The sequence below is a fragment of the Echiichthys vipera genome (genome assembly GCF_963691815.1).
Source record: "Echiichthys vipera genome assembly, chromosome: 9".
Taxonomy (NCBI): Eukaryota; Metazoa; Chordata; class Actinopteri; order Perciformes; family Trachinidae; genus Echiichthys; species Echiichthys vipera.
The window spans coordinates 1,266,836-1,293,012 of NC_139834.1; the positions used below are offsets into that span (position 1 = coordinate 1,266,836).

Here is a 26,177-nt window from a genome sequence, read left to right on the forward strand (position 1 = left end):
ACCAAAAAGGCTCGTTATATTCAGGTTCAGGTCAGACTCCTGTTTCTTAAACACATGGAAACACCGTAAAATCACAATCTCACACCCGGGTCCCGGACCTAGAGAACTCCTTCAGTAACAGCAGCTCGCTCACATTGGATCGTCCATGGCCTGACAAATGTTACTGCTGCGTTTGAATCCGGCTGCACACAGGCCACGAGCATCCCTTCCCTCTATCTGAGATCAGAGATGAGTCACCTGTGTGCACGCATGACGTCACTGGAGGGCCTCCAAAACAAAAGAGAGGGGATGTCGCCTAACCTGCGATCTCCAGACCTTCGGGATCCAATCAGGAATCGATCGCTCTTTGCTTTACTGGTGTGCATCAGTCCCCATCAATACCTATTTGAGCTAATTGTGTTTATTTCTACAAGATAATGAATAACCAGCCATCGCTGATCAGCCATCGACTCGGTCTGACCCCAGTGATCTCCTCTCCATCTGTGGCAACAACCATTAAGACTAAACACAGCCGCCCTGTCGCCCTGTCGCCCTGTCGCCCTGCATTCACACTCACGGTGATGGAGGCGTTGAAAGCATCAGGCTGCCATTCAAAACCAATGTATGAGCGTGTGCAGTCACAGCGCAGACTTGTGTGCCGTGCGTCTGGAGGTTCAGGTGGATTGAGTCATGAGTTGAATGTTGCAGATCTGTTCCCGTGTATAGAGATGTAACTGCAAAGGTTGGGGTTGTAAAGGTGCTGCTGATGAATGACGTTTGTGTCCTTTTCAGCCGCGCACACAAATAAATCCACTGCAGCAGCGGCAGAAACAAACGCTGCTGCTTGACCTTTACAGTTATTTCATTATTTATGCTGCTGCACTCTGAGGCATGGAAGTTCACTTGAGCTGGATGAGGCTACAATGCAGAAGTTACTGTTTTGGGGAGCTTTTCCTTCCCAGTAGAACTAAAAAAAACAGACATATTACATTTTACCAGTGTCCACACAAGAACACCAGTGACTCTCATGTGTGTGTGTGTGTGTGTGTGGGGGGGGGGGGGGGGTAACCATTTCCAGGACTGGGGGTTGTAACAGAGCAACACGGAGACACGTTTTCCTGTAACCGCACAACTTTAGTCTGGTTCAGCCTGGTTCAGTCGCCGTCCGCAGCAGCCGGCGTTATCGGAGCCTGAAAACAGGATCTTTAGAAACCAGGTCCCAGAGTGTGAGGATTGCAAACGCCCCCCATGGCGTTGTGGTCTGGACGGTGAAAGCTCAGACTTTGTTAAAGGACGGCGCCATGGCCCCACCTCCAACCTCTGACCCTGCCTTGGTTGTTTTGTGTCTTGTTGTTTTTTTTTTTTTTGTGCTCGTTTTGTGCGACCTCTGACCCTGCAGCGTCACATAACAACAACAGTGCTGCTGTGTGAGAGGACAGAGACGGACCCAGAGACTGTTTACTGAACTGGACTCTGAGCCACATGCATGGGACTGAATGAGGCCCAGCACAGATTTCTCCCTTTTCCCTGATGCTCTGAATAAGGAGCTAAACTGCTCTAGGCTCTGTTTCTAAATCCAGTTCTAAGAAGCTGTGAAAAGTCTCTAAATGTAGTGAGAAAGTGGCGCCTGGGAGTGCTTTGGGACGGGGAAGGGGCTCCCAGCAGCCCCCTCTGCTCAGTGAGGACACTAACTGCAGAGTGAAGGGGCTCCCAGCAGCCCCCTCTGCTCAGTGAGGACACTAACTGCAGAGTGAAGGGGCTCCCAGCAGCACCCTCTGCTCAGTGAGGACACTAACTGCAGAGTGATCGGTGCATCAGAGTCCAGAACAAATAAAGTTTTGGAGTCAAACAGCTCAGCAGCAGAGACCAGAGACAGTCCACCGCACCATGAGACCCAACACATTCACATACATTTCCAGCACATTGCCGTTCTTCATCAACACGCTCGGGTTTCACACGGGTAACAGAGGCAAACACTTACCGACATTGATGACGTTGGCGGACAGGAAGTGGCTGCAGGGAAGGCTGGCGCTGCTCACGAAAGAGTCCCCATCTGTGGTCACGGTGGTCCTCGACCTCAGCGACAGGTTGGGGGAGTCGGTCACCATGGCCATTCGAGCCGCCACAGACTCCATGACTGCTGATGGATAACGGACAGCTCCGGCCAACGCAGTGCGGTCCGCGTAAGAGTCTGTCCGTGTGTTGGTGCCTTTAAAAGCTTTGACGCACTCAAATATAAAGAACCAGACGTGCAGCTCAACAAAAACTGTATCGCACTGGCAAATATTGTGACCGTGGGACGAATGAAGGTCGGTTCTTCAAACTGAGGTCCAGTCGTAGTGGAGAGCTGAAAGGGGGACCGGGGCAGTCCAGACCGTCTGTGATCTGAAGCGTTCAGGCTTTCAGAGCAACTGATAGTGAAGTACAAACTAATCCAGCATTGAAAAACTTGTCAGACACAAAAGGAAAATTCCCAGACACATTCCAGAAAAGACGCTCGACAGGATCCTCAAATGATACGTTTCCTGAGCGCTGCAGGGCCCAAAGGGACCGCTGGTCTTCCCTCTGTGAGCAGCAGATGATGATGAATGACATCAGTCCACAACAGACGTCTGGTCCTCCTGGTCCGAACCGTGATCACAGGCAGACACGGTCACCTACAGCAGAGACACACAGAGACACACAGAGACAATGGGTGAATTATGTTCTCACGTGATTTATGAAGACACCTGAAACGAACCCTACGTGTCGGCTCAGGATCCAAGATGATGTCACAGTCTTTAGTTTAACCCCTGAATGTACCGGCGTTAACTCATCCCAGGGTCTTTTTCAAACATACACTCATCAAATAAGCCATGGAGACAGTTCTTCATGTGACAACTATTAAGGCAGAAATCCAGGAGAGATGCTAACAGCCGGACGTGGCTAACAGTGATTAGCTCGGGGCAGCACGGTGAAGGCATTCAAAGGTCTTTTTTAACCACTAATGCTGCTGAAAATAACAGCAAACCTCTGCAGCAGCATGAGAAGAGTCCCTACACACACAACAAAGCACCAATGGGCTCCTTCCACTGTAATGGACTTTACTATGAGAGGAGCTGGTGCAGGGGCCAGTAGGTAAGTCTTTAATACACTCTTTAATAAACTCTTACTACGTTGGTGCATCTCCACACCAGATGTTGGTGGGAAACAGGACACTGATGCAGAGAGAGCGTTTTTATTTCCTGTTCCCACAGATCCAAACCAACCATGAGACCAGAACACGGCAGTCGGAGCCGCTCTGGAGCCGTTCAGGAGCCGCTCAGGAGCCCCTCAGGAGCCGCTCAGGAGACGCTCAGGAGCCGCTCAGGAGCCGCTCCAGAGCCACTCAGGAGCCGCTCAGGAGCCCCTCAGGAGCCTCTCAGGAGACGCTCAGGAGACGCTCAGGAGCCGCAAAGGAGACGCTCAGGAGCCGCTCAGGAGCCGCCCAGGAGCCGCAAAGGAGCCGCTCAGGAGACGCCCAAGAGCCTCTCAGGAGCCGCCCAGGAGCCGCAAAGGAGCCGCTCAGGAGCAGATCGGGAGCCGCTCGGGAGCCGCTCAGGAGCCGCAAAGGAGACGCTCAGGAGCCAATCAGGAGCCGCTCAGGAGTCTCTCAAGAGCCGCTCAAGAGACGCTCAGGAGACGCTCAGGAGCAGATCAGGAGACGCTCAGGAGCCGCTCAGGAGCCACTCAGGAGACGCTCAGGAGCCGCTCAGGAGACACTCAGGAGCCGCTCAGGAGCCGCTCAGGAGCCGCTCGGGAGCCCGCTCGGGAGCCACTCAGGAGACGCTCAGGAGTCGCTCAGGAGCCGCTCAGGAGCCGCTCAGGAGTCGCTCAGGAGCCGCTCGTACATCGAGTGTGCGTCATTACACACTGTGATGTTGTAACTTTTCATATCTATCCAAAAAGCTGCAGGTGTGGGAAACAATCGAATCTAACTTAAGAAACAAACGCATTGAAAACAAAAGTAAAACAAACTAAATCCATAAAAATAAAGTCTGAATTAAACACTGTTTGATATGAAAACCATATTAAAACTGTGCTCCTGTCAGAGGCATCGATAACAGCATCAGTGAGGATCATTATTCGTCTGTTCACTGTTTTATTTATGAGAATAAACTCAATAACATGCAAATATTCTTTAATAATCACAGAGTTATGAGGTTTTTATCAAAGACGTCTTCATTTGAATTTAGGATCCTGCATCTTGTTGTTGTTGTTGTTGTTTTCACCGTGCAGAGGATCCATCAAACAGCTGTTTGTGTTTAATTATAATAATGTTTTTGTGAATTCTTCATTTGATTAACGAGAGGAAATATTTAGATTTGTTTGACACCACGGTCTCAGTTTCACAGCTTCTCTCGTTTCCTCTTTCTGCTGCGGCGTTGTAGTTTCTCAGTTCTCCAGTTTGTTTGCGCCCGGGTCAGAGTGTGCGCGGAGGACCGCACATTCTCCCGTCAAGTCTCATCTCATCTCATCTCAGCCTCTGATCCTGGATCAGGTCTCAGGGGCAGCAGCTCCAGCAGGGGACCCCAAACTTCCCTTTCCCGGGCCACATTAACCAGCTCTAACTGGGGGATCCTGAGTCACTGAGGGTCTCAAACTTCACAAGACCAGAACACGGCAGTCGGAGCCGCTCAGGAGGCGCTCAGGAGCCGCAAAGGAGACGCTTAGGAGCCGCTCTGGAGCCGCTCTGGAGCCGCTCAGGAGACGCTCTGGAGCCGCTCAGGAGCCCCTCAGGAGCCGCTCAGGAGCCGCTCAGGACCTGCTCAGGAGCCGCTCAGGACCTGCTCAGGAGCCTCTCAGGAGCCGCTCAGGAGCCGCTCAGGAGCCGCTCAGGAGCCTCTCAGGAGCCACTCAGGAGCCGCTCAGGAGCCGCTCAGGAACCGCTCAGGAGAGGCTCAGGAGCCGCTCAGGAGAGGCTCAGGAGATGCTCCTGAGCCTCTCAGGAGCCGCTCGTACATCGAGTGTGCGTCATTACACACTGTGATGTCGTGACTTTTTATACCTATCCACTGAGGGTCTCAAACTTCGCTCCACCTCAGACTCCTTTATCCTCAGATCGCTGCGAGAACATGAAACCTGGAGGCAGCAGCAAACTCTCAAAGACTGTAGACAGAGAAAGAGAAGATAGGACGTGAAGAGAAGCACGAAACAGACGTGAAACTTTGGAATTAAAGTATGAAAAGTGTTAAGAAGTCGTGTAAAACGTCAGGAAACAAAAGTTCAGTCTAACGTACGTACGAGGCGCCGTGACAGCTGCCGGCGTGTTGCAGCACACCTCACACTCGCTTCCCTTCCCCGGCCTGACCTTCCTTTGTTCGCCGTCTGCCGTCACTCACAGAAACCCACGCACACAAAGACGCGAGAATCATTTACCTCTCTGCTCCAAAAGGCTCCTTTAAATCAGCTTTCAAAGTGGTGAGGTTGACTGTTGTGTACGGGATCCGCCGCGCTGCTGCTGAGGACTGAACAATGAGTGTGTGTGTGTGTGATGTGTGTGTTGGGGGAGTGAGTCAGGGACGCGGTGGGCTGGCTGGAGGGCGTGTTGAGAGCTGTTCTTGAAAGGTTGGCGGTCAGGCGCGCTGAGCTGCAGGTTGGGGCATGTTGCTGTTACCGTCGAGCCCACACACTCCACCTGGACACAGGAGAAGGTGTGTGTGTGTGTGTGTGTGTGTGTGTGTGTGTGTGTGTGTGTGTGTGTGTGTGACTAAAGCTGGTATGTGGAGCGGTAATTCATGCTGCCGGAAGTATTTTGTCTGAACCAGACAGCAAGCAACGACAGTGGAGGGCGTATTTACCAGAATGTATATATATATTTTTTTCGAATCCCTGTAGACCGTACGGCCTCAGACAGGGGCGCTCTTCATGAGGTAAAGGTTTGATTCCCTGTAGACCGTACGGCCTCAGACAGGGGCGCTCTTCATGAGGTAAAGGTTTGATTCCCTGTAGACCGTACGGCCTCAGACAGGGGCGCTCTTCATGAGGTAAAGGTTTGAATCCCTGTAGACCGTACGGCCTCAGACAGGGGCGCTCTTCATGAGGTAAAGGTTTGAATCCCTGTAGACCGTACGGCCTCAGACAGGGGCGCTCTTCATGAGGTAAAGGTTTGAATCCCTGTAGACCGTACGGCCTCAGACAGGGGCGCTCTTCATGAGGTAAAGGTTTGAATCCCTGTAGACCGTACGGCCTCAGACAGGGGCGCTCTTCATGAGGTAAAGGTTTGAATCCCTGTAGACCGTACGGCCTCAGACAGGGGCGCTCTTCATGAGGTAAAGGTTTGAATCCCTGTAGACCGTACGGCCTCAGACAGGGGCGCTCTTCATGAGGTAAAGGTTTGAATCCCTGTAGACCGTACGGCCTCAGACAGGGGCGCTCTTCATGAGGTAAAGGTTTGAATCCCTGTAGACCATACGGCCTCAGACAGGGGCGCTCTTCATGAGGTAAAGGTTTGAATCCATGTAGACCGTACGGCCTCAGACAGGGGAGCTCTTCATGAGGTAAAGGTTTGAATCCACGTAGACCGTACGGCCTCAGACAGAGGCGCTCTTCATGAGGTAAAGGTTTGAATCCCTGTAGACCGTACGGCCTCAGACAGGGGCGCTCTACATGAGGTAAAGGTTTGAATCCGCGTAGACCGTACGGCCTCAGACAGGGGCGCTCTCCATGAGGTAAAGGCATGACTGTTGTACGTCGTCTGTCAGACATTTGCAGGTAGGTGAGCAGGTACTCGACCATCTGCGTTCTAGCTTAGTTAGCTTCGTACAACTGGAGACAAATGAACTTTCATGAAGTGAAAACACAGAAGATCAAAGTCCTAGGATCCTAAACACCCAAAAACATCCCATTGATGTGTCGCCATCACTTCGCCTCTATCCTGACACCAGGGTTGCCAGGTCTGTGTGACCAAACCAGCCCAACGGCCGATCAAAAGGCCATAAAAGTAACCCACAAACTGCCATTTCCAAACCAGATACACTACTTGTTAAGTCTGACAGCATGTTTTTAGTCATATCTATAAAGTAACAGCATAAATGTTTAATGTGTCAGCAGCAAAGAGCCTTTTTTTTCACTTTAGGGCCTAAAATGGCCTCATGAAGTATGATACAGTTTATTATTGTTAATAAAATAATGCTTTGTGGTGTCACTGGTTCGGATAGATAGATAGATAGATAGATAGATAAATAGATAGATAGATAGATAGATAGATAGATAGATAGATAGATAGATAGATAGATAGATGGATAGATGGATGGATGGATGGATGGATGGATAGATAGATGGATAGATGGATGGATGGATGGATGGATGGATGGATGGATGGGCGGGCGGGCAGACGGACACATAGATAGACCGATAGACAGAAAGATGGACAGATAGATAGATGGATAGACAGACAGACAGACAGACAGACAGACAGACGTATAGACGGACAGACAGACAGACAGACAGACAGACGTATAGACAGACAGACAGACAGACAGACAGACAGATCATATGATTGATCAGGAGCTATTCTCAGCCCTGTCTCTATTGTTCAGCGTCAGCACATGATGTTTTCTATAACGCGTTGATAATCAGTCACAGTCGATCACACAGGAAATCATTTCTACACCATCACACTCCATCATGATGCTTCATCAGAGGACTCACGCCTAAACACACGTCCCATCAAACATCCGTTACTTTCACTTGTTCTATTTGGACACAATCTACAGATTGATGTGTGTGTGTTTGGGGAGGACACACACACCAAGGCCTTGTCTCTGAGACACACACACACACCGAGGCCCTGTCTCTGAGACACACACACACACCGAGGCCCTGTCTCTGAGACACACACACACACCGAGGCCCTGTCTCTGAGACACACACACACACCGAGGCCCTGTCTCTGAGACACACACACACATGCAAACATGACCATGGACATTGTTGCATATCCAGTTTTATGGTAAAAGGAGATAATCTTCATATGACAATTTGGAAAATTGTATTATTTACTTCTATTGATGATAACTTTTATATTTTCTACACCTTAGTTTGCATTTCACAGAGTGGCTGCAGACATCAAACGCATTCAGTGTGCAGTGGCTGATGTCTCATCATTTGGAGCCATTTTGTTCACTTCCTGTTTTATGTGTTGTGCACATTTGTGAGTTGACCGTGACTTTATTGTGACTGCGGTGAATACGTTAATTATGCATCAGCGGTTTGAAATAAAGCAACACAAACGGAGAGGTAAATGTTCCCACGTTGACTTTTGTGACACTACACCTCGTTGTAAACTGGCACACGTGCAAACCAGGAGTATCAGCAGTGTGTGCGGACACACACATAGGCCCACTATAGGGGCTGTAGTGGCCTTCACAGGGTTCAACATCAGAAATGCACCAGTGCAAAGCCTTGAAACATACACGTCCATACATAAATGTGGAAAGAAGTTCATCTCCTCTCCAGCCTCTGATCCTGGATCAGGTCTCAGGGGCAGCAGCTCCAGCAGGGGACCCCAAACTTCCCTTTCCCGGGCCACATTAACCAGCTCTAACTGGGGGATCCTGAGGCGTTCCCAGGCCAGTGTGGAGATCTAATCTCTCCACCTGGTCCTGGGTCTTCCCCGAGGCCTCCTCCCAGCTGGACGTGCCTGGAACACCTCCCTAGGGAGGCGCCCAGGGTTCATCCTTACCAGGTGATCCTGAACCACCTCAACTGGCTCCTTTCAACGCAAAGGAGCAGCGGCTCTACTCCGAGTTCCTCACGGATGCTGAACTTCTCCCCCTCTCTCTAAGGGAGACTCCAGACCCCCTCCTGAGGAAACACAGTTCACACGCTTGGACCTGGACCTGGTTCTTTGGGTCCTGACCTGGACCTGGTTCTTTGGGTCCTGACCTGGACCTGGTTCTTTGGGTCCTGACCTGGACCTGGTTCTTTGGGTCCTGACCCAGCTTTCAGGACCACAGGTGAGGGTAGGAACCAGGACTGAGCGGTAGATCCAGAGCTTTGTCGGTGCGGTAGAGCGACTGCAGCTCCGTCCCCGCTGGAAAGAAGTTATCCGATCCAAAAGGCATCGGAGGACAGTTAGACTGAACGGACCAAATAATAGTTAGACCTGATCCAAAGACTGGGAAACAGAGACAGGAGCACAGGAGCCATCCATTATCACCAATCACGCTTCACCAATTAGCAAGCGGCTGCAGTCAAAGCGAGCAGCGAACAACATATTTCTCAAACTGCAAAGTTGACGCTCCATCTACGTTTTTTCCCCCTGTGCTGAATGAGCCCAACATGAGCTGAGAGCAACTCCGTTAGTTGCTAATTGCTGTCATGCGTCTGTCGCTGTTTGCTGCTGAGTGGGTTTCTAACCGGCACTGATGAGAGCGGTGTGTCTGAACCACACAGAGAAGAAGCAGGACACCAAATCAAACCAATGAGGGGGATAATGATGAGTGCAGCTTTGAGAAGTGCACCCTGATAGTTCACCTGGTAAAGCATAAAGACTCTGAGACGACTGAGGGAGCACTCCCACTGTGCCTCCGTCCCGTGCCCCAGCATGTGTCACGACTAAAGTCTTGTTCCTTTGACCAGTGTGAGTGCAACCGTACCACGTCTAGGAGCGGCACGCTGTCCGTCCACGGCCCGTTTGGGAGAGGTGGGCTTTAGTAAAGCACGTTTGCACGTGTACGAGCACGAGCGTGCACACGTGTACGAGCACGAGGCCTACGGCGGTTCTGAGGTCATTTCCTGTGCGCCTGTTGGGACGTAGAAAAAAGAAGGAGGGACCATGCGCGGACATTTCAAACAATGGCGGCGAAAGGTTCACGTTGGTGTGATGCGGAGGTGGAGTGTTTACTGCAGATTTGGTCGATGAAAAGATTCTAAAACAGTCGACAAGACGCACAAAAACTCAGACGTCATCAATGCGTGTGACGTGTTACGGCGTGATGACGTATAGGCAGCAAGAAGCATTCTCCGAGGCCCAGGTAGTGTGAGAACAAACGGGCCTGGAGGGGGGGACAAGGACCCTAAAGCACGGGGCACGGGACGGAGGCACAGTGGGAGTGCGCCCTGAGGTTCCTTAGCAGCAGCTGGGTTCAGCTCCTTACTCTAGTCTTATCAAGGAGAATGGTAAATAAGGATTTTTCTGCTTTTATGAACGATTAACAGAGAAATCCAGGAGAGTCGCTAACAGCCGGACGTGGCTAACAGTGGTTAGCTCGGGGCAGCACGGTGAAGGCATTCAAAGGTCTTTTTTAACCACTTATGCTGCTGAAAATAACAGCAAACCTCTGCAGCAGCATGAGAAGAGTCCCTACACACACAACAAAGCAGCAATGGGCTCCTTCCACTGTAATGGACTTTACTATGAGAGGAGCTGGTACAGGGGCCAGTAGGTAAGGGCGCACTCCCACATGTTGCAGCGTCTCCTCCACTCGCCTGTAATCAACGAGCTAAAGACGTAAAGGATCAAATAAAAACAGCAAAATGAACTTTTATCAAATCTGGAGAAAACTCTGAGGAACGGAAGCTTTTCAAACAAGTCGTGGGCAGAGATGACGTGTGTGTGTGTGTGTGTGTGTGTGTGTGTGTGTGTGTGTGTGTGTGTGTGTGTGTGTGTGTGTGTGTGTGTGTGTGTGTGTGTGTGTGTGTATTCACTCATGTCCCGCCCTGGTCTGAGATCTGCAGCAGGGCCGCGTGTTGAGAAAGGCTGTTATGAAGCGTAAATGTCTGTAACACGGAACAAAAGAGCTCCTGACGGCTGTAACATTAAACTGTGGGTCAACACCCTTTTAGGGCTGAGTTCAGCGAGTTAAAGACAAGATCAAGCACGACCGTGCACTTCACCTCTTTCACAACAGTGTGTGTGTGTGTGTGTGTGTGTGTGTGTGTGTGTGTGTGTGTGTGTGTGTGGCCTACTGTACTGTCCAATCGCAGTGACTGTGTCAGAGCACAGGACGACTCTCATGACAGAAGTCTGCACGGCCACAGAGGCGTCATGAATAAAGCACTGAGAGTGTTGTCAGAGGGTGAGTGTGTGTGTGTGTGTGTGTGTGTGTGTGTGTGTGTGTGTGTGTGTGTGTGTGTGTGTGTGTGTGTGTGTGTGTGTGCAGTTACAGTATCAGTCAGTAGCCTCAGCGTGTGGTTGGGACGGACGGCTGTTGTTGTGGCTTGTTACGCATTCTGTAGAAGTGGCTGATTTACTATAAGCTGAGAGAGAGAGAGAGAGAGAGAGAGAGAGAGAGAGAGAGACGACACACACACAAACACACACACACACACACACTGGACTATTGTTCATCACTCCATTCTCTCTCAAGGAGGGAGCGTACCTATGTTCCCCACTTTAAAAAAAAAAAGGTGTGTTTGTGTGTGTGCGTATGTGTGTGTGTGTGTGTGTGTGTGTGTGCTTGCGTATGTGTGTGTGTGCGTATGTGTGTGTGTGTGTGTACAGTTACAGTATCAGTCAGTAGCTGGATGTTTCCGGCCAACAGTCAAAGGCAAACTAACACAATGGCTCCCTCCATACAACACACACACACACACACACACACACACACACACACACACACACACACACACACACACACACACACACACACACACACACACACACACACACACACACACACACACACACACACACACACACACACACACACACACACACACACACACACACACGCACACACACGCACGCACACACACACACACACACACACACATCAGGCGTGCGGTGGGGTCCACACCTGTAGTTTCAGACTCATGGAATCAAACGCCAGCGTGTGGGACCGACCCATAAAAAGACAGGATGAGTAAAAGAGTGTAAAGTGGTCGTGTGGCACAGTGGCGTCCAGTCAGGTCCGTGTGTCACTGAAGGGTCCATTCATAAAGACACACATCTCTGTTTTAATGATCTCCATAAATCAATTTATATCCTCAGATGAGGCGTCGGGTCGTTTTGATGGATCTCTCCCCTCTTCTCTCTGTGTGTGTGTGTGTGTGTGTGTGTGTGTGTGTGTGTGTGTGTGTGTGTGTGTGTGTGTGTGTGTGTGTGTGTGTGTGTGTGTGTGTGTGTGTGTGTGTGTGTGCTCGTCCCCTCCTCTCTCTCTTTTCATTTTCATAAATCATGTTTGTTGTCGTGCACTCAAAGGAAAATCCATCACTCTGCTGTTTGTTTATTCCTCTTAAGAAGGATTTGAACTCTTAATTTAGCTGTTTACAAAAACACAGTCACGTTACACTTATATATATATATATAATGTGACTTAAAGAGCAGACTTTAAACCCTTATTCCTTTGTTATTTCCCTAACAAATAAGCAGGTATATGGTCTCTATGTTTGCATGTGGAAAGTGCTGCTGTGTGCCCACAACATGCAGTGAGAGTCTCAGTTAGGGCGCCCTCCCACTGTGCCTCCGTCCCGTGCCCCGTGCTTTAGGGTCCTTGTCCCCCCCTCCAGGCCCGTTTGTACTCACACTACCTGGGCCTCGGAGAATGCTTCTTGCTGCCTATACGTCATCACGCCGTAACACGTCACACGCATTGATGACGTCATGGCGATGCGTGGCTTTGTTTCCAGATCTTTCCGTAGACCTCGGAGTTTTTGTGCGTCTTGTCGACTGTTTTTGAATCTTTTCATCGACCAAATCTGCAGTAAACACTCCACCTCCGCATCACACCAACGTGAACCTTTCACCGCCATTGTTTGAAATGTCCGCGCATGGTCCCTCCTTCTTTTTTCTACGTCCCAACAGGCGCACAGGAAATGACCTCAGAACCGCCGTAGGCCTCGTGCTCGTACACGTGCGCACGCTCGTGCTCGTACACGTGCAAACGTGCTTTACTAAAGCCCACCTCTCCCAAACGGGCAGTGGACGGCAAGCGTGCCGCTCCTAGACGCGGTACGGTTGCACTCACACTGGTCAAACGCACTAGGCCTGACCCGAAAAAACGGTTTTGGCGCGGTGCGGAAGGACAGTGTGAGTGTCTCAGTGAGAGTAAAACAGGCGGAAGCCACTGTGTTTCGGGGCAACTGTGGCTCAGTGGTAGAGGGGGTTCGATCCCCACCTCCCCCGGTCCACATTTCAAAGTGTCCTTGGGCAAGACGCTGAACCCTGAACTGCTCCCCGTGCTGCGCATGGACGTGTGGAAGTAGTGTGAATGGTTAGATTATACAGTCTGTCGATGTGTGACTGTGCGATTGTGACAAACACTGTGAACGCGCCCTGAGAAGTCAGAAGACTGGAAGGTTCATCTGTTGACCCAGAGCTGTAACTCAGCTGCCGAGGGGAGCAGGAGCTGAAACTGTGGAGTTCTCCCACATTTGTTGTGACGTCACAGCGACCTCTTGTGGCAGCGTCCCCCTCTTTAGGTCATGTGGTGCGGACCCTTGTTCCTCTGTGTTCATGCTGTTGTTTTGACCGGTGAAGCTGAGCTGCTGAGTTAACAGATGTGATGTGATTTCACCTTATGTTGAACATTATAAGCATGTTCGTGTATGCGGATTAAGCAGTAGGTAACACGTCCGTGTCGTTAATATTGTGGTTTTGTTTCTTTTGTGTAATTTCAGTTGATTACCTGGCGAACGCCACGGTGGTTAAACACCACTCAGGTTGGTGTTTTTTACTTTCTGATCAGAATTTTGTTTGTTTCATCTCAGAATGAATCGTTTCCATTGGTTGTCTACGATGTTCAGTGCTAATCCTTTCCAATTCCATTTGTTTCACCCAAAGGAACCTTTTGCCGTCCCCATTTCCTTCTGCTGACTAAATGAACGCACACACACACACACACAGCAGCCACGGCGGCGGGGAGGTTGCATTGTTGCACCTCTCAGGTCTTTATCCCGGCGAGGTGCTGGGTTTCCGTTATCTTCCATCCTCCGTGACTGAGCTTCAAAACCAACACCCTGCTGAAAAAACACGCCTCCACAAAGGAACAGAGACACGGCTTTACCCATCAAACCGCACTCACGAGCGCCGCTGCCAAGGTTGGGTGCTACGGCCCGCAGCGTGGCACAGTGTGTGCGGCGTGTTCATCACACACACACGCACACACACACACGCGCACACAGGGAGTTGTGGATTGTATTTCAGGTAAAGTTGAGTTAAACAGGACGACGAAAATAGTGAAAATATATTCTCACTGCTCACAACCCTCAGAGAGAGAGGAGCGGGTCGTCCTCCATTCGAGAGATTGGTGGTTCGATCCCTGGTCTGCGTGCCAAAGTGTCCTTGGGCAAGACACTGAACCCTGAATTGCTCCCTGTGCTGCACATGGGTGTGTGCATGCTTAGATTAGATTAGATTAGATTAGATGGTCTGTAGATGTCCATCATCAGTGTGAATGTGACAAACACTGTGACAGCGCCTTGAGTCGTCAGCGGACTAGAGTCTGTTTACCGTTTACCAACGTGTGACAGTGAAAGAAAACCATCAGGAGCTTCGACCCCGTCACCGTTTCCCCTCATCACTGACTTTCTGCAGCAGGAGTGAAGCTGCTTTGGAAGCTCTGTGACTCAGCAAACATCCACAGCTGATCACTTCCTTTCTTACCTACTCACGGTCTCCTCAACGTCACCAGACTGATCTGAGAGTGAAACACAACAGGGCTCAGAGATCAGGACGGAGTCAGGAGGCGAGTTCGATCCACCCGCACTACCTGTTGCGATCGCTGGTTGATTGCGATCTACGTAATGGTCGACCTGGTAAATGGTCTCCAACCACTTAAAGATAAAACATGAACGTGGTCGGTCAGCGCTCGCCTTAAATCCTTTTAGTTAAGACTCAAGTTTGATGCTGTCACAGAGTCATTTCAGCCGTAAATGTCTCAGTTTTAACAGCCACATTAAGATGATTACTTAGTCTCCGTACTCCAATCAAGAGCTGAGTCCAAACAAGGCCGAGACAAACGTGCGGGTCGAGCTGCGTCTCACAGCTGCAGCTGATCGAGAACACGGCTGCTGCTGCACACACCAATCAAAGACTCTGCCATTGACTTCTGTGATCTGTTCTAGGTCACAGATGTTTCCTCATGATGCGTCACTGAAGAGTGAACGTGTGAGGACAGGACAGACGTGGGCTGAGCAACTTTCTTTCTTTTGTTTTTGATTCTTCAGGGCCTGTCGGGGCTTTGGATGCATGTGCACGATCTGTGCCCTGCAGTAGGGGCAGGACTGGATCTGTGATCTGCCCTCTCCGTGCATGATGTAACTTTAGAGCAGGGGTGTCAAACTCAGGTCCGTGGGCCAAATCTGGCCCCTAAGATCAGATCCAGGTTCTGTGAGAGCTGGTCCGCGAGTCTAAAGCACACACACGTCTACTTTTCTGTTCACACACATGAGCATCCATGCTACCAGTCTCTGCAGACACACTGAATCCACCCCTCCCCAAAAACGCCCCAAAGAAAGATGGAGGACAGGATCTTTCAGCAGATGATCTGTGTGTGAAGGTAAAGAGCTGTTTGTCACCGTGGCTGTGACCAAAGAATCAAACAGAAGAAACACCACGACAAGAACAAGGAGCTGCACTGGAAAGGGTCGTGACGTAACACCCTTTCAAAATAAGATTTCCGGTCCGAGCCTCTTGTTTCTCCTCAGTGTCGTGTTTCCTGTTGTTTGAACAGATCTGAGTTTTTAAAAAAACAACGTAATTGTCATTTTTTCTTCTTTCTCATGGATGAAAAAGAGTCAAACTGACCACAGAGCTGATCCTGTTTGTTCACATGCTCGGACGATGTGTCTGTTTTATTCATACGGAGCGTTTGGACCCGGAAATCTTATTTTGAAAGGGTGTTAGGTCACACTGAACAGACAGAAACAAACTCCTCTGCAGAGACATGAGGCTTCGCTCCACACCAACACCAACACCCACACCCACAGACGTTTGACAGTCAAAGACAAGTCCTCTCACGGCTTGTTCCAGGTCAGATGTGGATCCTTTCTCTGTGGTCAACGGGTCGATCCCGAACATGTGACCACTGTGTCCGAAAAGGTCAGAGCGACTCGCGACCACATGCACGAGATGAAAAGCAGGAAATGATGTGGTAGAGAGAATAAAGTGAGGTGACGTGTCTCCCAGACTGAGAGAGGCGGTGGGGTAAAGGGGCCTCGGTTAATCACACGTGTCTGGTCCTCACGTCTCACTGTCGGTGACGTTTACCCGGTTTGAACCTGCTGTCACTTCCACCTGGACGTGCTGCGGTGGAGATTACACACTGACACTTTAATCACTGTTCCCACTCCTCAGCGTTCGACACGGGACGGAGTTTATAATGAGATGACTTCACAGTTCACACACGCTGTCACTCACTAGTGTTTCAGCTGATGGCAGTTTAAACTTCATAGAAATCCAAAATACCTTCTGAACACACACACACGCACACACACACACACACACGCACACGCACACGCACACGCACACACACACTTACCCTCCCCACACCAATTTAGACTTGGCTGTGCGCGGAACTATATACGCGGCGTGTAACGGTTTCCTGGGGAAGCCTTTTGCCTGCACACCCTGAAGACAACACACTGGTGAGTACACAACACTCTTGATTTATTCCCCACACACACACACACACACACACACACACAATACGCATTCTTAGCTTCTCAATTAAGCAGCTAACACATTTCATCTGCACGTTTAACCCCATGTCCCTGTGCTCCAGTGTGAACTGCGCGGCCCACACAGCCAACCCCAAGACCCAACAACATTCAATACATATGGTGACCATTTCAATACAAGTGTACAAAAAGCAATGTGTTAAAATGTGTTGTGCAAATCTCCAATAAAGTGCTGTTGCTCTTCTTAAAGTGCATCTGTAATCACACCTGGTGCCGATGTGCTCTTCGTCACAGTGATGTTTGTGTGTTCTCCTCATCCTGACGTTCTCCTGTTGCCTCTAAGAGTCACATCCGCTCAGACATGGACACTATAACGCACCTGATGCGTCTGCTGTGGTGGTGAAACAGCCGTGCTGCTGGGAACCTTTAACCTGAACCCACGGGTGCTTTGTGTCAGGGAGGAGATTTACCTTCCTCTCTGATCAGAATCAGCTTCACGGGGACGTTCTGACACAAACAGAGATCCAATTCAAACGTGTTCATCACAACGTGCAGCAGCCGGCTGTTATCAGCCTTTCAGATCCTGTCTGAGCTTGTGCCTCGAAACCAGTCTAGCAAACAAACAGTGCAGTCTAACGTCACACGGTGCACGCTGCAGGTCAAACGTGAGTCTTACCTGTCGACGTCCCTGACTCTCCCTGTGTGCTCGTCAAGTCCGAGCAGCAAAGTGCTTCCAAGCCCATCCAGCTTCCATCTGCAACAGGTAACAAGCAGCTCCCAGCTCACAGGGAGGAGAGAACGGAAAACCCCAGCTCCTCCCCTCACCCGGAGCAAAGTTCAACTTCCTGGTGTGCAGGAGAGTGGGACAGACCGTGGCTCCAAGTGCAAAGACAAGTGGCTGTAAAAGGATAGGAGTGGGCCTGATAATGGGACGTGCTCCGCCGTGGTTACAGTACACCAGGCTGGCTCAGGGAGCAGCAGCGAGGACACAAAGAAACCGGTTCTGCAGCTTTGCGGGCAGATCCCAGCAGAGCCGCCTGCCTGAGCTCTGCATGAAAGGGTGAATGAATGGATGTGCTCAGAGCGCCGTGTAGCAACTTGCACAGTGGGTCATTATATCGGCTGTGTTTGTTGCAACATTGGAGACTTTAGAGGTGCAGTTAAAGGTATAAATCAGGGCTGTTCAGTTCATTTGAGGCCGGTTGACGAAAATGAACGGCTAATGGATATTGTGAAACACTACAGTGACACAGGAGTGCAGATATTGTCTTTATTCTATCAATGTAAACAGTATAAAAGGCCTCAAAGTGCAACAACTTTGTCAAAAACAATCCTTATTAATGAACAAACCTGTGAATCAGAGGTTTACACTCAGTTATTGGACTAAAGGAAAGTTTGAGGCTCTTCTCCTTTACTTTAGTGTTTTATTTACATGATCCTTTATTCTTCTGCTCTTCTACACATCAGTGAAATATTCTACTTTTTACTGCACTGCATTTATCTGATGACTTCAGTTACTCGTTACCTTCCCAGGCTGACGAGTTCTTATGAAACATGAGTTTATTCATCAGAAACTGACACACATGAACGTAACGTAAATGCAGAGGATTTGTTTTTTAGAAGGACAGACAGGAAATAGGGTGAGAGAGAGAGAGAGAGAGGGGGAGATGCAGCAAAGGGCCGCAGGTTGGAGTCGAACCCCGGCCCGCTGCCTCGAGGACCTTCGGCCTCTTTACATGAGCAGTTTTGACAGTTCAGTGGGAAGGTGATGTTGAAGTTTGCATGATTTTTCTTTAAATGCCTGATCAACTTCTGCTCTTCACACTCAGAAGTGGCTGCAGAGTAAACTCTAAAACTTAAACTTCTCTGTCCGTTCTCTGGTGAACCGACGCTTTTCTGTGTCGACCTTTAGTTTTTTCAGGGTAGAAAGAGACACTGATGTGATTTAACCACAGAAACGACTGAAAACAACAGCAGAGAGGAGCTTAACGAGCTGCTGCCAAGAGGATTCAGAAACCCACGAAGAAGAGCGGAGCAGGGGCGTGCGGAGCGTTGTGGTGGCGTCTACAGGGAGCACGTGGAGCAATTTTGACTGCACCTGCCCACAACAGGCCCAACCCATCCCCTCCACCAGGAGTGTGTGTGTGTGTGTGTGTGTGTGTGTGTGTGTGTGTGTGTGTGTGTGTGTGTGTGTGTGCGTGTGCGTGTGCGTGTGCGTGTGTGTGTGTGTCCACTCACCTGCAGCACGAGTTGATGAGTTTGAACTCAATGGGCCGGTCATGAACATCACACGGCAGCGGAGGGCGGTCTGCCGGCTGCTTTACTTGAGCTTATTGGCCACAGGCTGACGGGGAAATCTCCCGGTGGTCCCGATGGCCGCTCCGCCCCGGCTCCCAGCGCACCGGTATCTGACACTCAGAGGCAGTTGAGCTCAGATACGACAGAGGACAGAGGCCAGGAACGACGCTCTCACACAGGCTTCTGCACAAAGGGACAGGAAATATGAATCAAATAGCTCTGGAATACAACATGGAGGTGGATGCTGGAGGTGGATGATGGAGGAGGATGGAGGTGGAGGATGGAGGTGGGTGATGGAGGTGGGTGATGGAGGTGGATGATGGAGGAGGATGCTGGAGGTGAATGATGGAGGAGGATGCTGGAGGTGGATGATGGAGGAGGATGCTGGAGGTGAATGATGGAGGTGGATGATGGAGGTGGAGGATGGAGGAGGATGATGGAGGTGGATGATGGAGGAGGATGGAGGTGGAGGATGAAGGAGCAGACCAGAGAAGTGGGTAAAGGAGCCACTCAGTGTCCAGAGGAGAGGGTTCTGCCCATGCAGGAGTCCAAACTGCCAAAAGAGCCACAGAAGTTAATGCGGTCGTAGATTTGTGAAAGTTAAAGCAACATTAAAGAAAGAAGTAATAAAAAAAGTGTCACGTTAGACGGGACAGAAGAAGTGATTATAAAATACAACATTAAAGAAAGAAGATATAAAACTGTGTCACGTTAGGTGGGACAGAAGAAGTGATTATGAAATACAACAGAATGTGAGAGCACGTGGTGTTCAAAGGAACAACGGAAGGGAGGAAACATGCTGACACACAGGGTCAAACTTTATCTCTAATAGGAAAGGTGGAACGGGTGCGTGTGAATGTGGACAAACAGAAAGTGAAGAACGTGTGATGATGGAGTGAGAGAGATACACGGAGGAGAGGAGGAGCAGGAAGAGTGTGCATCTCAAAGGAATGATGTCGTTATCATGAGAATACAGAGGAAATAAAAAGTGCAATGTATGACCCTTTAGGGCTTCCGTAGTGTGTTTGTGATAGATTAAAAAAATAAATAAAAATTTGATCCAAAAAAAAACAAAACCTTTTTTTTAATAAAATGACTGTGATGTAATACCGCCTCCGGCCAGGAGGTGTCAGTGTGTGTGTGTGTGTGTGTGTGTGTGTGTGTGTGTGTGTGTGTGTGTGTGTGTGTGTGTGTGTGTGTGTGTGTGTGTGTGTGTGTGTGTGTGTGTGTGTGTGTGTGTGTGTGTGTGTGTGTGTGTGTGTGTGTGTTTGTTTACAGTACGTTAGCGTGTGTAGCTAGCTGTGTGTAGGCTGCAGGCTAACGCTAGCGCTAACGCTAGCGCTCACGCTAGTGCTCACGCTAGTGCTCACGCTAGTGCTCACGCTAGTGCTCACGCTAGTGCTCACGCTAGCGCTGTCACACAGGCTCGGTTGCCGTGATGCCGCTCGCTCCGGCGGACCCGGCCCAGCTGGTCCGGTCCGGTCAGAAGGACGAACATTACCGAAGCTTCCTGAGGAACAACGCCAACGAAGCCTTTCAGACTCTCGCCGGTGAGTTTGTTCATATTCACTGAACTCTCCAGAACTTCTTTAAGCTAACGTTAGCTTATCTAAACAAGCTAACGTTAGCTTATCTAAACAAGCTAACGTTAGCTTATTTAAACAAGCTAACGTTAGCTTATTTAAACAAGCTAACGTTAGCTCATTTAAACGAGTTAGGGCAGTTTCTCTGCTCAGTCTGAAGATTTACTGTTTACTGAACATGTGGGACATTTTCCAGCCCTTACATTATATACAACCATCAGTATATGTATGTGTGTGTGTGTGTGTGTGTGTGTGTGTGTGTACACCTGTATAATATATAGTAGAAGTCCCTCACAGGTGTGTGAGCAGGGGCGTGCACAGACTTTTTTAAGGGCAGGGGCGAAAAGGAAAAAGGGCACCCATGCTGCGTTCCTGACACTGGGACACGGGACCTCTCCTCCCTGGAGGATGCACTCACACTGTGCCTCCGTACCGTGCCCAAAGAGGTTTCACGGCTAAAGTCGTATAGTCGTAAAGATGACGTATAGGCAGCAAGAAGCATTCTCCGAGGCCCAGGTAGTGTGTGTACAAACGGGCCTGGAGGGGGGGACAAGGACCCTAAAGCACAGGACGTAGGGACGGTGTGAGTGCGCCCTAAAGCTCCGACGTCAGAGCGCTCCAGAACATTTAAGTGGTAAACATAAAACATCAAATACGTTAATAAACATATTGTCTAGTGACGGATCTCATTGGTCGACATTAGAGCGGAGCCGTTTATGTAAAAGCTGCGTTTGGATATGAAATCAAACTGGGAACAATATCACAAAGCTTTAGTTTTCTGTGACACTTGAGATTTAGATTTTTATTCATCAAAACAAAACATTAATGTGTATTAAACAATATACTGTAACAGTAAATTATAAGAGTCCGACAACTAATTGCAGTATCTAATACATGGGTGTCAAAGTCAAGGATCCGGCCCCCGGATGATATTTGATCAGTATCAGAACCGGCCCGCAAGCCACAGCCGCCTGCTGGTGTTTTTCACGCACCAAAACTACATTACCCACAATGCAACGGTAGCTCGCGAACTCACTGCAGCGCCGCAGGTGAGCCGCCTCGGCTTCACTATTCATCAGCATTCAGGGCAGATGTCAACGTTCAGCCCCCCCCCCCCCCCCCCCCCCCCCCAATAACGGCTAAAGGGAAGGTGGACGATGAGAACAGGGTGCTTCAAGCTCATGTTCACACAGCTGTGCGTCTTTATCCTGATATTAAGGAACATATTCTTTATTTTATCTTTTGCTGTTTGACGTTTTCCTTGAAACCACAGGCAGAGCCGTACAAAAATATTGGATTATTAATTTAACTATTAAATAAAATACGGTTCACTGTGTCAGGTCCTGGTTCAATAGGTTCTATTGGAGATTAGATCTCCACACTGGTCTGGGAACGCCTCAGGATCCCCCAGTTAGAGCTGGTTAATGTGGCCCGGGAAAGGGAAGTTTGGGGTCCCTGCTAAAGCTGCTGCCCCTGAGACCTGATCCAGGACCAGAGGCTGGAGCTGCTGCCCCTGAGACCTGATCCAGGATCAGAGGCTGGAGCTGCTGCCCCTGAGTCCTGATCCAGGACCAGAGGCTGGAGCTGCTGCCCCTGAGACCTGATCCAGGATCAGAGGCTGGAGCTGCTGCCCCTGAGACCTGAGACCTGAGGCTGAAGATGAGATGAAGCCGTTGTTGTTTCTCTGTAGGATCCAAACGATGGCTGGACTGGAGGAGAGAGCTGGAGCTGCTGTCAGACCTCGCGTACTTTGGCTTAACAACACTCTCAGGTAGACGCCGACGGAGCCGACACCATCTTTAACTTAACTTTGTGTGTGTTTAGTTCGCCGTCTGATGATTCAGTGATAATCCTGTGTGTCACTCTCCTCCCAGGTTACCAAACCCTGGGTGAGGAGTATGTCAACATCATCCAGGTGGGTCCAACCAAGCGTCAAATCCCCTCTCGGGCCAGACGAAGCCTCCTTGTCCTCTGCCACTGCTTCCTTCCCTACCTCCTGGACAAGGTCCTGGTGTGCCTGGAGAACCAGCTGGAGTGTGGGCAGGAGGGCTCTGGTGGTGGTGGTGGTGGAGTCAGGCAGCGGCAGGCAGCGTCCGGGCCGCTGAGTCTGGAGTCGTGGCTGAGGAGGTGGATGCAGAGGGCAGTGGGGCTGCTGTCGGAGCCCCAGAGGAGAGCGTGCCTGCCGGTGGTGTTTGTCCTCCGTCAGGGTGTGACCCTCCTGCACCGACTCCACGTGGCTCTGTTCTACATCAGCGGCTCCTTCTACCACCTGTCCAAGAGGGCGGCTGCTGTCAGCTACGTAGGTGACTTCTGTACGTGTCATAGCTGCACAGAAAAGTGGACTCACAGCGTAAAATCATCGTGTGTGTGTGTGTGTTTCTGTGTGTGTGTGTGTGTGTGTGTAGCTGCGTGTGCTGGGGCCCAACAGCAATGACGACAGCATCCGGAGCAGCTACAGGCTGCTGGGGGTGGTGTCCCTCCTCCAGCTCCTCATCACTGTGAGTCTGCAGCTCAACAACTTCAGACAGAAGCAGAGAGCCAGGCAGGAGTGGAAGCTCTACAGGAACCTCAGGTACAGGACCAGGTCCAGACCAGAGGACACGGCTCTGTAGGGGGTCACCTGCCTTCCTGTGGACGGCCCCTCAGACGCCCTCTCTTTCTGGTCTTAGGGCGCACTCCCACTGTGCCTCCGTCCCGTGTCCCAGCACGTTTCACCCGTATAGTCTGGTTCCTTTGACCAGGTTGAGTGCAACCGTACCGCGTCTAGGAGCGGCACGCTTGCCGTCCACGGCCCGTGGCACAGTGTGAGTGCGCCCTCAGACAATACATAATGCAGCTGTAGGTCCTGTTTGAGGTTGACGCTGCTCTCTGTCTCCAGCCCTCAGCGCGCACACACCCCCGGCCCCAGAGCTGCCAGCTGCATCCTCTGTCTGGAGGAGCGGAGACACACCACCTGCACCCCCTGTGGACACCTCTTCTGCTGGGAGTGCATCACAGAGTGGAGCAACACCAAGGTGAGGCTCAAGTCAGGGTGTTTGGAATCAGGGGTGGACGTGATGTGACCATATCAGAACGTGCTGCAGCGTCTGACAAATATACATAATTATATTTATAGATGATATTTGCTGTGTTGTGTCTGTGTCATGTTGAGTCAGGCAAATTGGGTTTACGTAGAGACGGGCGACGGGAGAGTTTACGTAGAGACGGACGACGGGAGAGTTTACGTAGAGACGGACGACGGGAGAGTTTACGTAGAGACGGACGACGGGAGAGTTTACGTAGAGAAGGACGACGGGAGAGTTTACGTAGAGACGGACGACGGGAGAGTTTACGTAGAGACGGACGACGGGAGAGTTTACGTAGAGACGGACGACGGGAGAGTTTACGTAGAGACGGACGACGGGAGAGTTTACGTAGAGACGGACGACGGGAGAGTTTACGTAGAGACGGACGACGGGAGAGTTTACGTAGAGACGGACGACGGGAGAGTTTACGTAGAGACGGACGACGGGAGAGTTTACGTAGAGACGGACGACGGGAGAGTTTACGTAGAGACGGACGACGGGAGAGTTTACGTAGAGACGGACGACGGGAGAGTTTACGTAGAGACGGACGACGGGAGAGTTTACGTAGAGACGGACGACGGGAGAGTTTACGTAGAGACGGACGACAGGAGAGTTTACGTAGAGACGGACGACGGGAGCGTGTTCACACCCGTCACAGATCTGTTCTCCGTCCCACAGGCAGAGTGCCCCCTGTGTCGGGAGAAGTTCCAGCCTCACAGACTGGTGTACCTGAGGAACTACAGCGCCTGAACACACACACACACGCACACACACACACACACACTGTAGCCTCTTCAGGTGTACTCCTTTATGTTCTTTATGTGGAACAAAAGTTGTTAATTGACGGTAACGTTGTGGATTGTATCAATCGAATCTTGTAAATAAACTTTAACAGATGCAAATAAAATGATTTATCCAAATATTTATTCTGTGTTGTTTTTAAACTTAACCGTTACAGATTACTGCTGTCATTAGTGATCGACTGATGCATCGGTCGGTCGATGTTTGTGTGTTCTGACGTGTATCGTATCGGCCGATGCGTGCGGCTGCGTTCACCGAGACTTTAACACGTGTTTGTTCCCGTCATTCTTCACAGACGGGCGTCCACAGGCAGCTCTGTGATGCTGCAGACGCCTATTTTAAGTTCAATAAATGTTCCTTTTTCTTATGATTGAGACTCGTAACATTTGTTTACATCTTTGTGTCAATTTTATGATGTAAACTGAGGGAGAAAAAGTAGAATCAGCTCAAGAAAATCGGCGGTCCGTGTCGGTCGCTTCAGCTCGGTTTCCTTCACGTTTCCTTGAAAACATAATCTTTAAATACAAATATTGCCTGGTTTCTAATTTCTGTAGTTTGATTGGATACAGTGAGAAGTTCAGCATCCGTGAGGAACTCGGAGTAGAGCCGCTGCTCCTTTGCGTTGAAAGGAGCCAGTTGAGGTGGTTCAGGATCATCTGGTAAGGATGAACCCTGGGCGCCTCCCTAGGGAGGTGTTCCAGGCACGTCCAGCTGGGAGGAGGCCTCGGGGAAGACCCAGGACCAGGTGGAGAGATTAGATCTCCACACTGGCCTGGGAACGCCTCAGGATCCCCCAGTTAGAGCTGGTTAATGTGGCCCGGGAAAGGGAAGTTTGGGGTCCCCTGCTGGAGCTGCTGCCTCTGAGACCTGATCCAGGATCAGAGGCTGAAGATGAGATGAGATGAGATGAGATGAGATTGGATATACTTATAATTTGTGTATTTTAAATCTTGTATGAAAACAGACTGTTTGTGTATTTCTGTCCGTCTCTGGCTGTGGTGAAGTGGAGTGAGGTGTTTAAAGGCAGGACATCGGAGCACTTCATCTCATGCTTCTTCCACAACACAAGTGTCGACACTGAGGAGGAGCTGCTGAGTCCCTTTGGACCTTCAGACCTGCAGAGGACTGTGCTGCATCACTGCACCGGGTGTGTCTCATCTCTCTTTGGCTTAAGTCTGAAAAGTTTGTGCAGTCGGCCCCAAAACTTAACGTGGGAATGGTTTCTGAGAGCCCAGAGCAGCTGCCAGCGTTCAGAAGTGTTTACACCCAAACACTCGGTCCCGACGCACCCGTGCAGACGCTCCGTCCCGTCGACACCCAGCCCTCCTCGCTCCGCTGACGGTTTGGGGGATCAGACGTTCTCCTATGACGGTGGAAGCAGCTGCTGCTGATCCCAGAGCTGAGGAACGCTGCTCTGATGTCTGCTGCTCCTCTCTCCTCATCACTAACAGCTCATTACATCCTTAAAGAGAATGAACTGTGCAGTGTGAACGTCTCCTCTCTGTCGTCTGGGAGGAAACAGGAAAGATGGATCATGTTTCAGCTGCAGGACGATTTCCTGAGTCGACACGAAGAGAAACTCAACTGAGAATCAGTTCAGTTTTATTTAAAGTGCCAAATCCTAACAAACGTTATCTCAGGACACTTTACAGAGCAGGTAAAGACCAAACTCTACGGTCTAACGATGGTTTCAGAGAACTGCCGATGTTAAAGTGTCCTGCTGCACCACTGGACCAAAGGGTTTCTGTACTTCTTCTGTGGTGTCATGGTGTGATGACGGCAGCAGAGATAAGTTGATGCTGACCAGGTGGTTCATGCTGCCACCTGCTGGTCTCTCAATGATACAGCAGGAACACTTCATGTCTCT

General features: G+C 50.3%; 3 protein-coding genes across 4 annotated transcripts in view; 1 reads left to right on the plus strand and 2 right to left on the minus strand.

Annotated features, from left to right (window-relative positions):
• LOC310952341 (1-phosphatidylinositol 4,5-bisphosphate phosphodiesterase eta-2-like) overlaps positions 1-16,917 on the minus strand; it is a 170,894-nt gene extending 153,977 nt beyond the window's left edge. Inside the window, 2 exon segments of the mRNA XM_083920925.1 lie at positions 1,961-2,636; positions 16,831-16,917. Of these exon segments, the coding sequence (XP_083777051.1) occupies positions 1,961-2,114 (154 nt within the window). The 5' untranslated portion in view covers positions 2,115-2,636; positions 16,831-16,917.
• stk35 (serine/threonine kinase 35) overlaps positions 1-26,177 on the minus strand; it is a 232,329-nt gene that overhangs the window by 49,339 nt on the left and 156,813 nt on the right. The window lies entirely within an intron of this gene.
• pex10 (peroxisomal biogenesis factor 10) lies at positions 20,134-24,420 on the plus strand. The gene is made up of 6 exons (XM_083919414.1): positions 20,134-20,411; positions 22,135-22,215; positions 22,319-22,743; positions 22,850-23,016; positions 23,323-23,458; positions 24,188-24,420. The coding sequence occupies exons 1-6, from the start codon at positions 20,300-20,302 to the stop codon at positions 24,257-24,259; spliced, it is 993 nt and encodes a 330-aa protein (XP_083775540.1). The 5' UTR covers positions 20,134-20,299; the 3' UTR covers positions 24,260-24,420.

What these genes read in the sequence shown, in the direction of transcription:
- pex10 (XM_083919414.1), top strand. Translation starts at nt 20,300, where the DNA reads ATGCCGCTCGCTCCGGCGGACCCGGCCCAGCTGGTCCGGTCCGGTCAG. An exon ending in TGGCTTAACAACACTCTCAG is followed by an intron (nt 22,216 to 22,318) that starts GTAGACGCCGAC and finishes CTCTCCTCCCAG; the next exon opens with GTTACCAAACCCTGGGTGAG. An exon ending in AAGCTCTACAGGAACCTCAG is followed by an intron (nt 23,017 to 23,322) that starts GTACAGGACCAG and finishes CTCTGTCTCCAG; the next exon opens with CCCTCAGCGCGCACACACCC.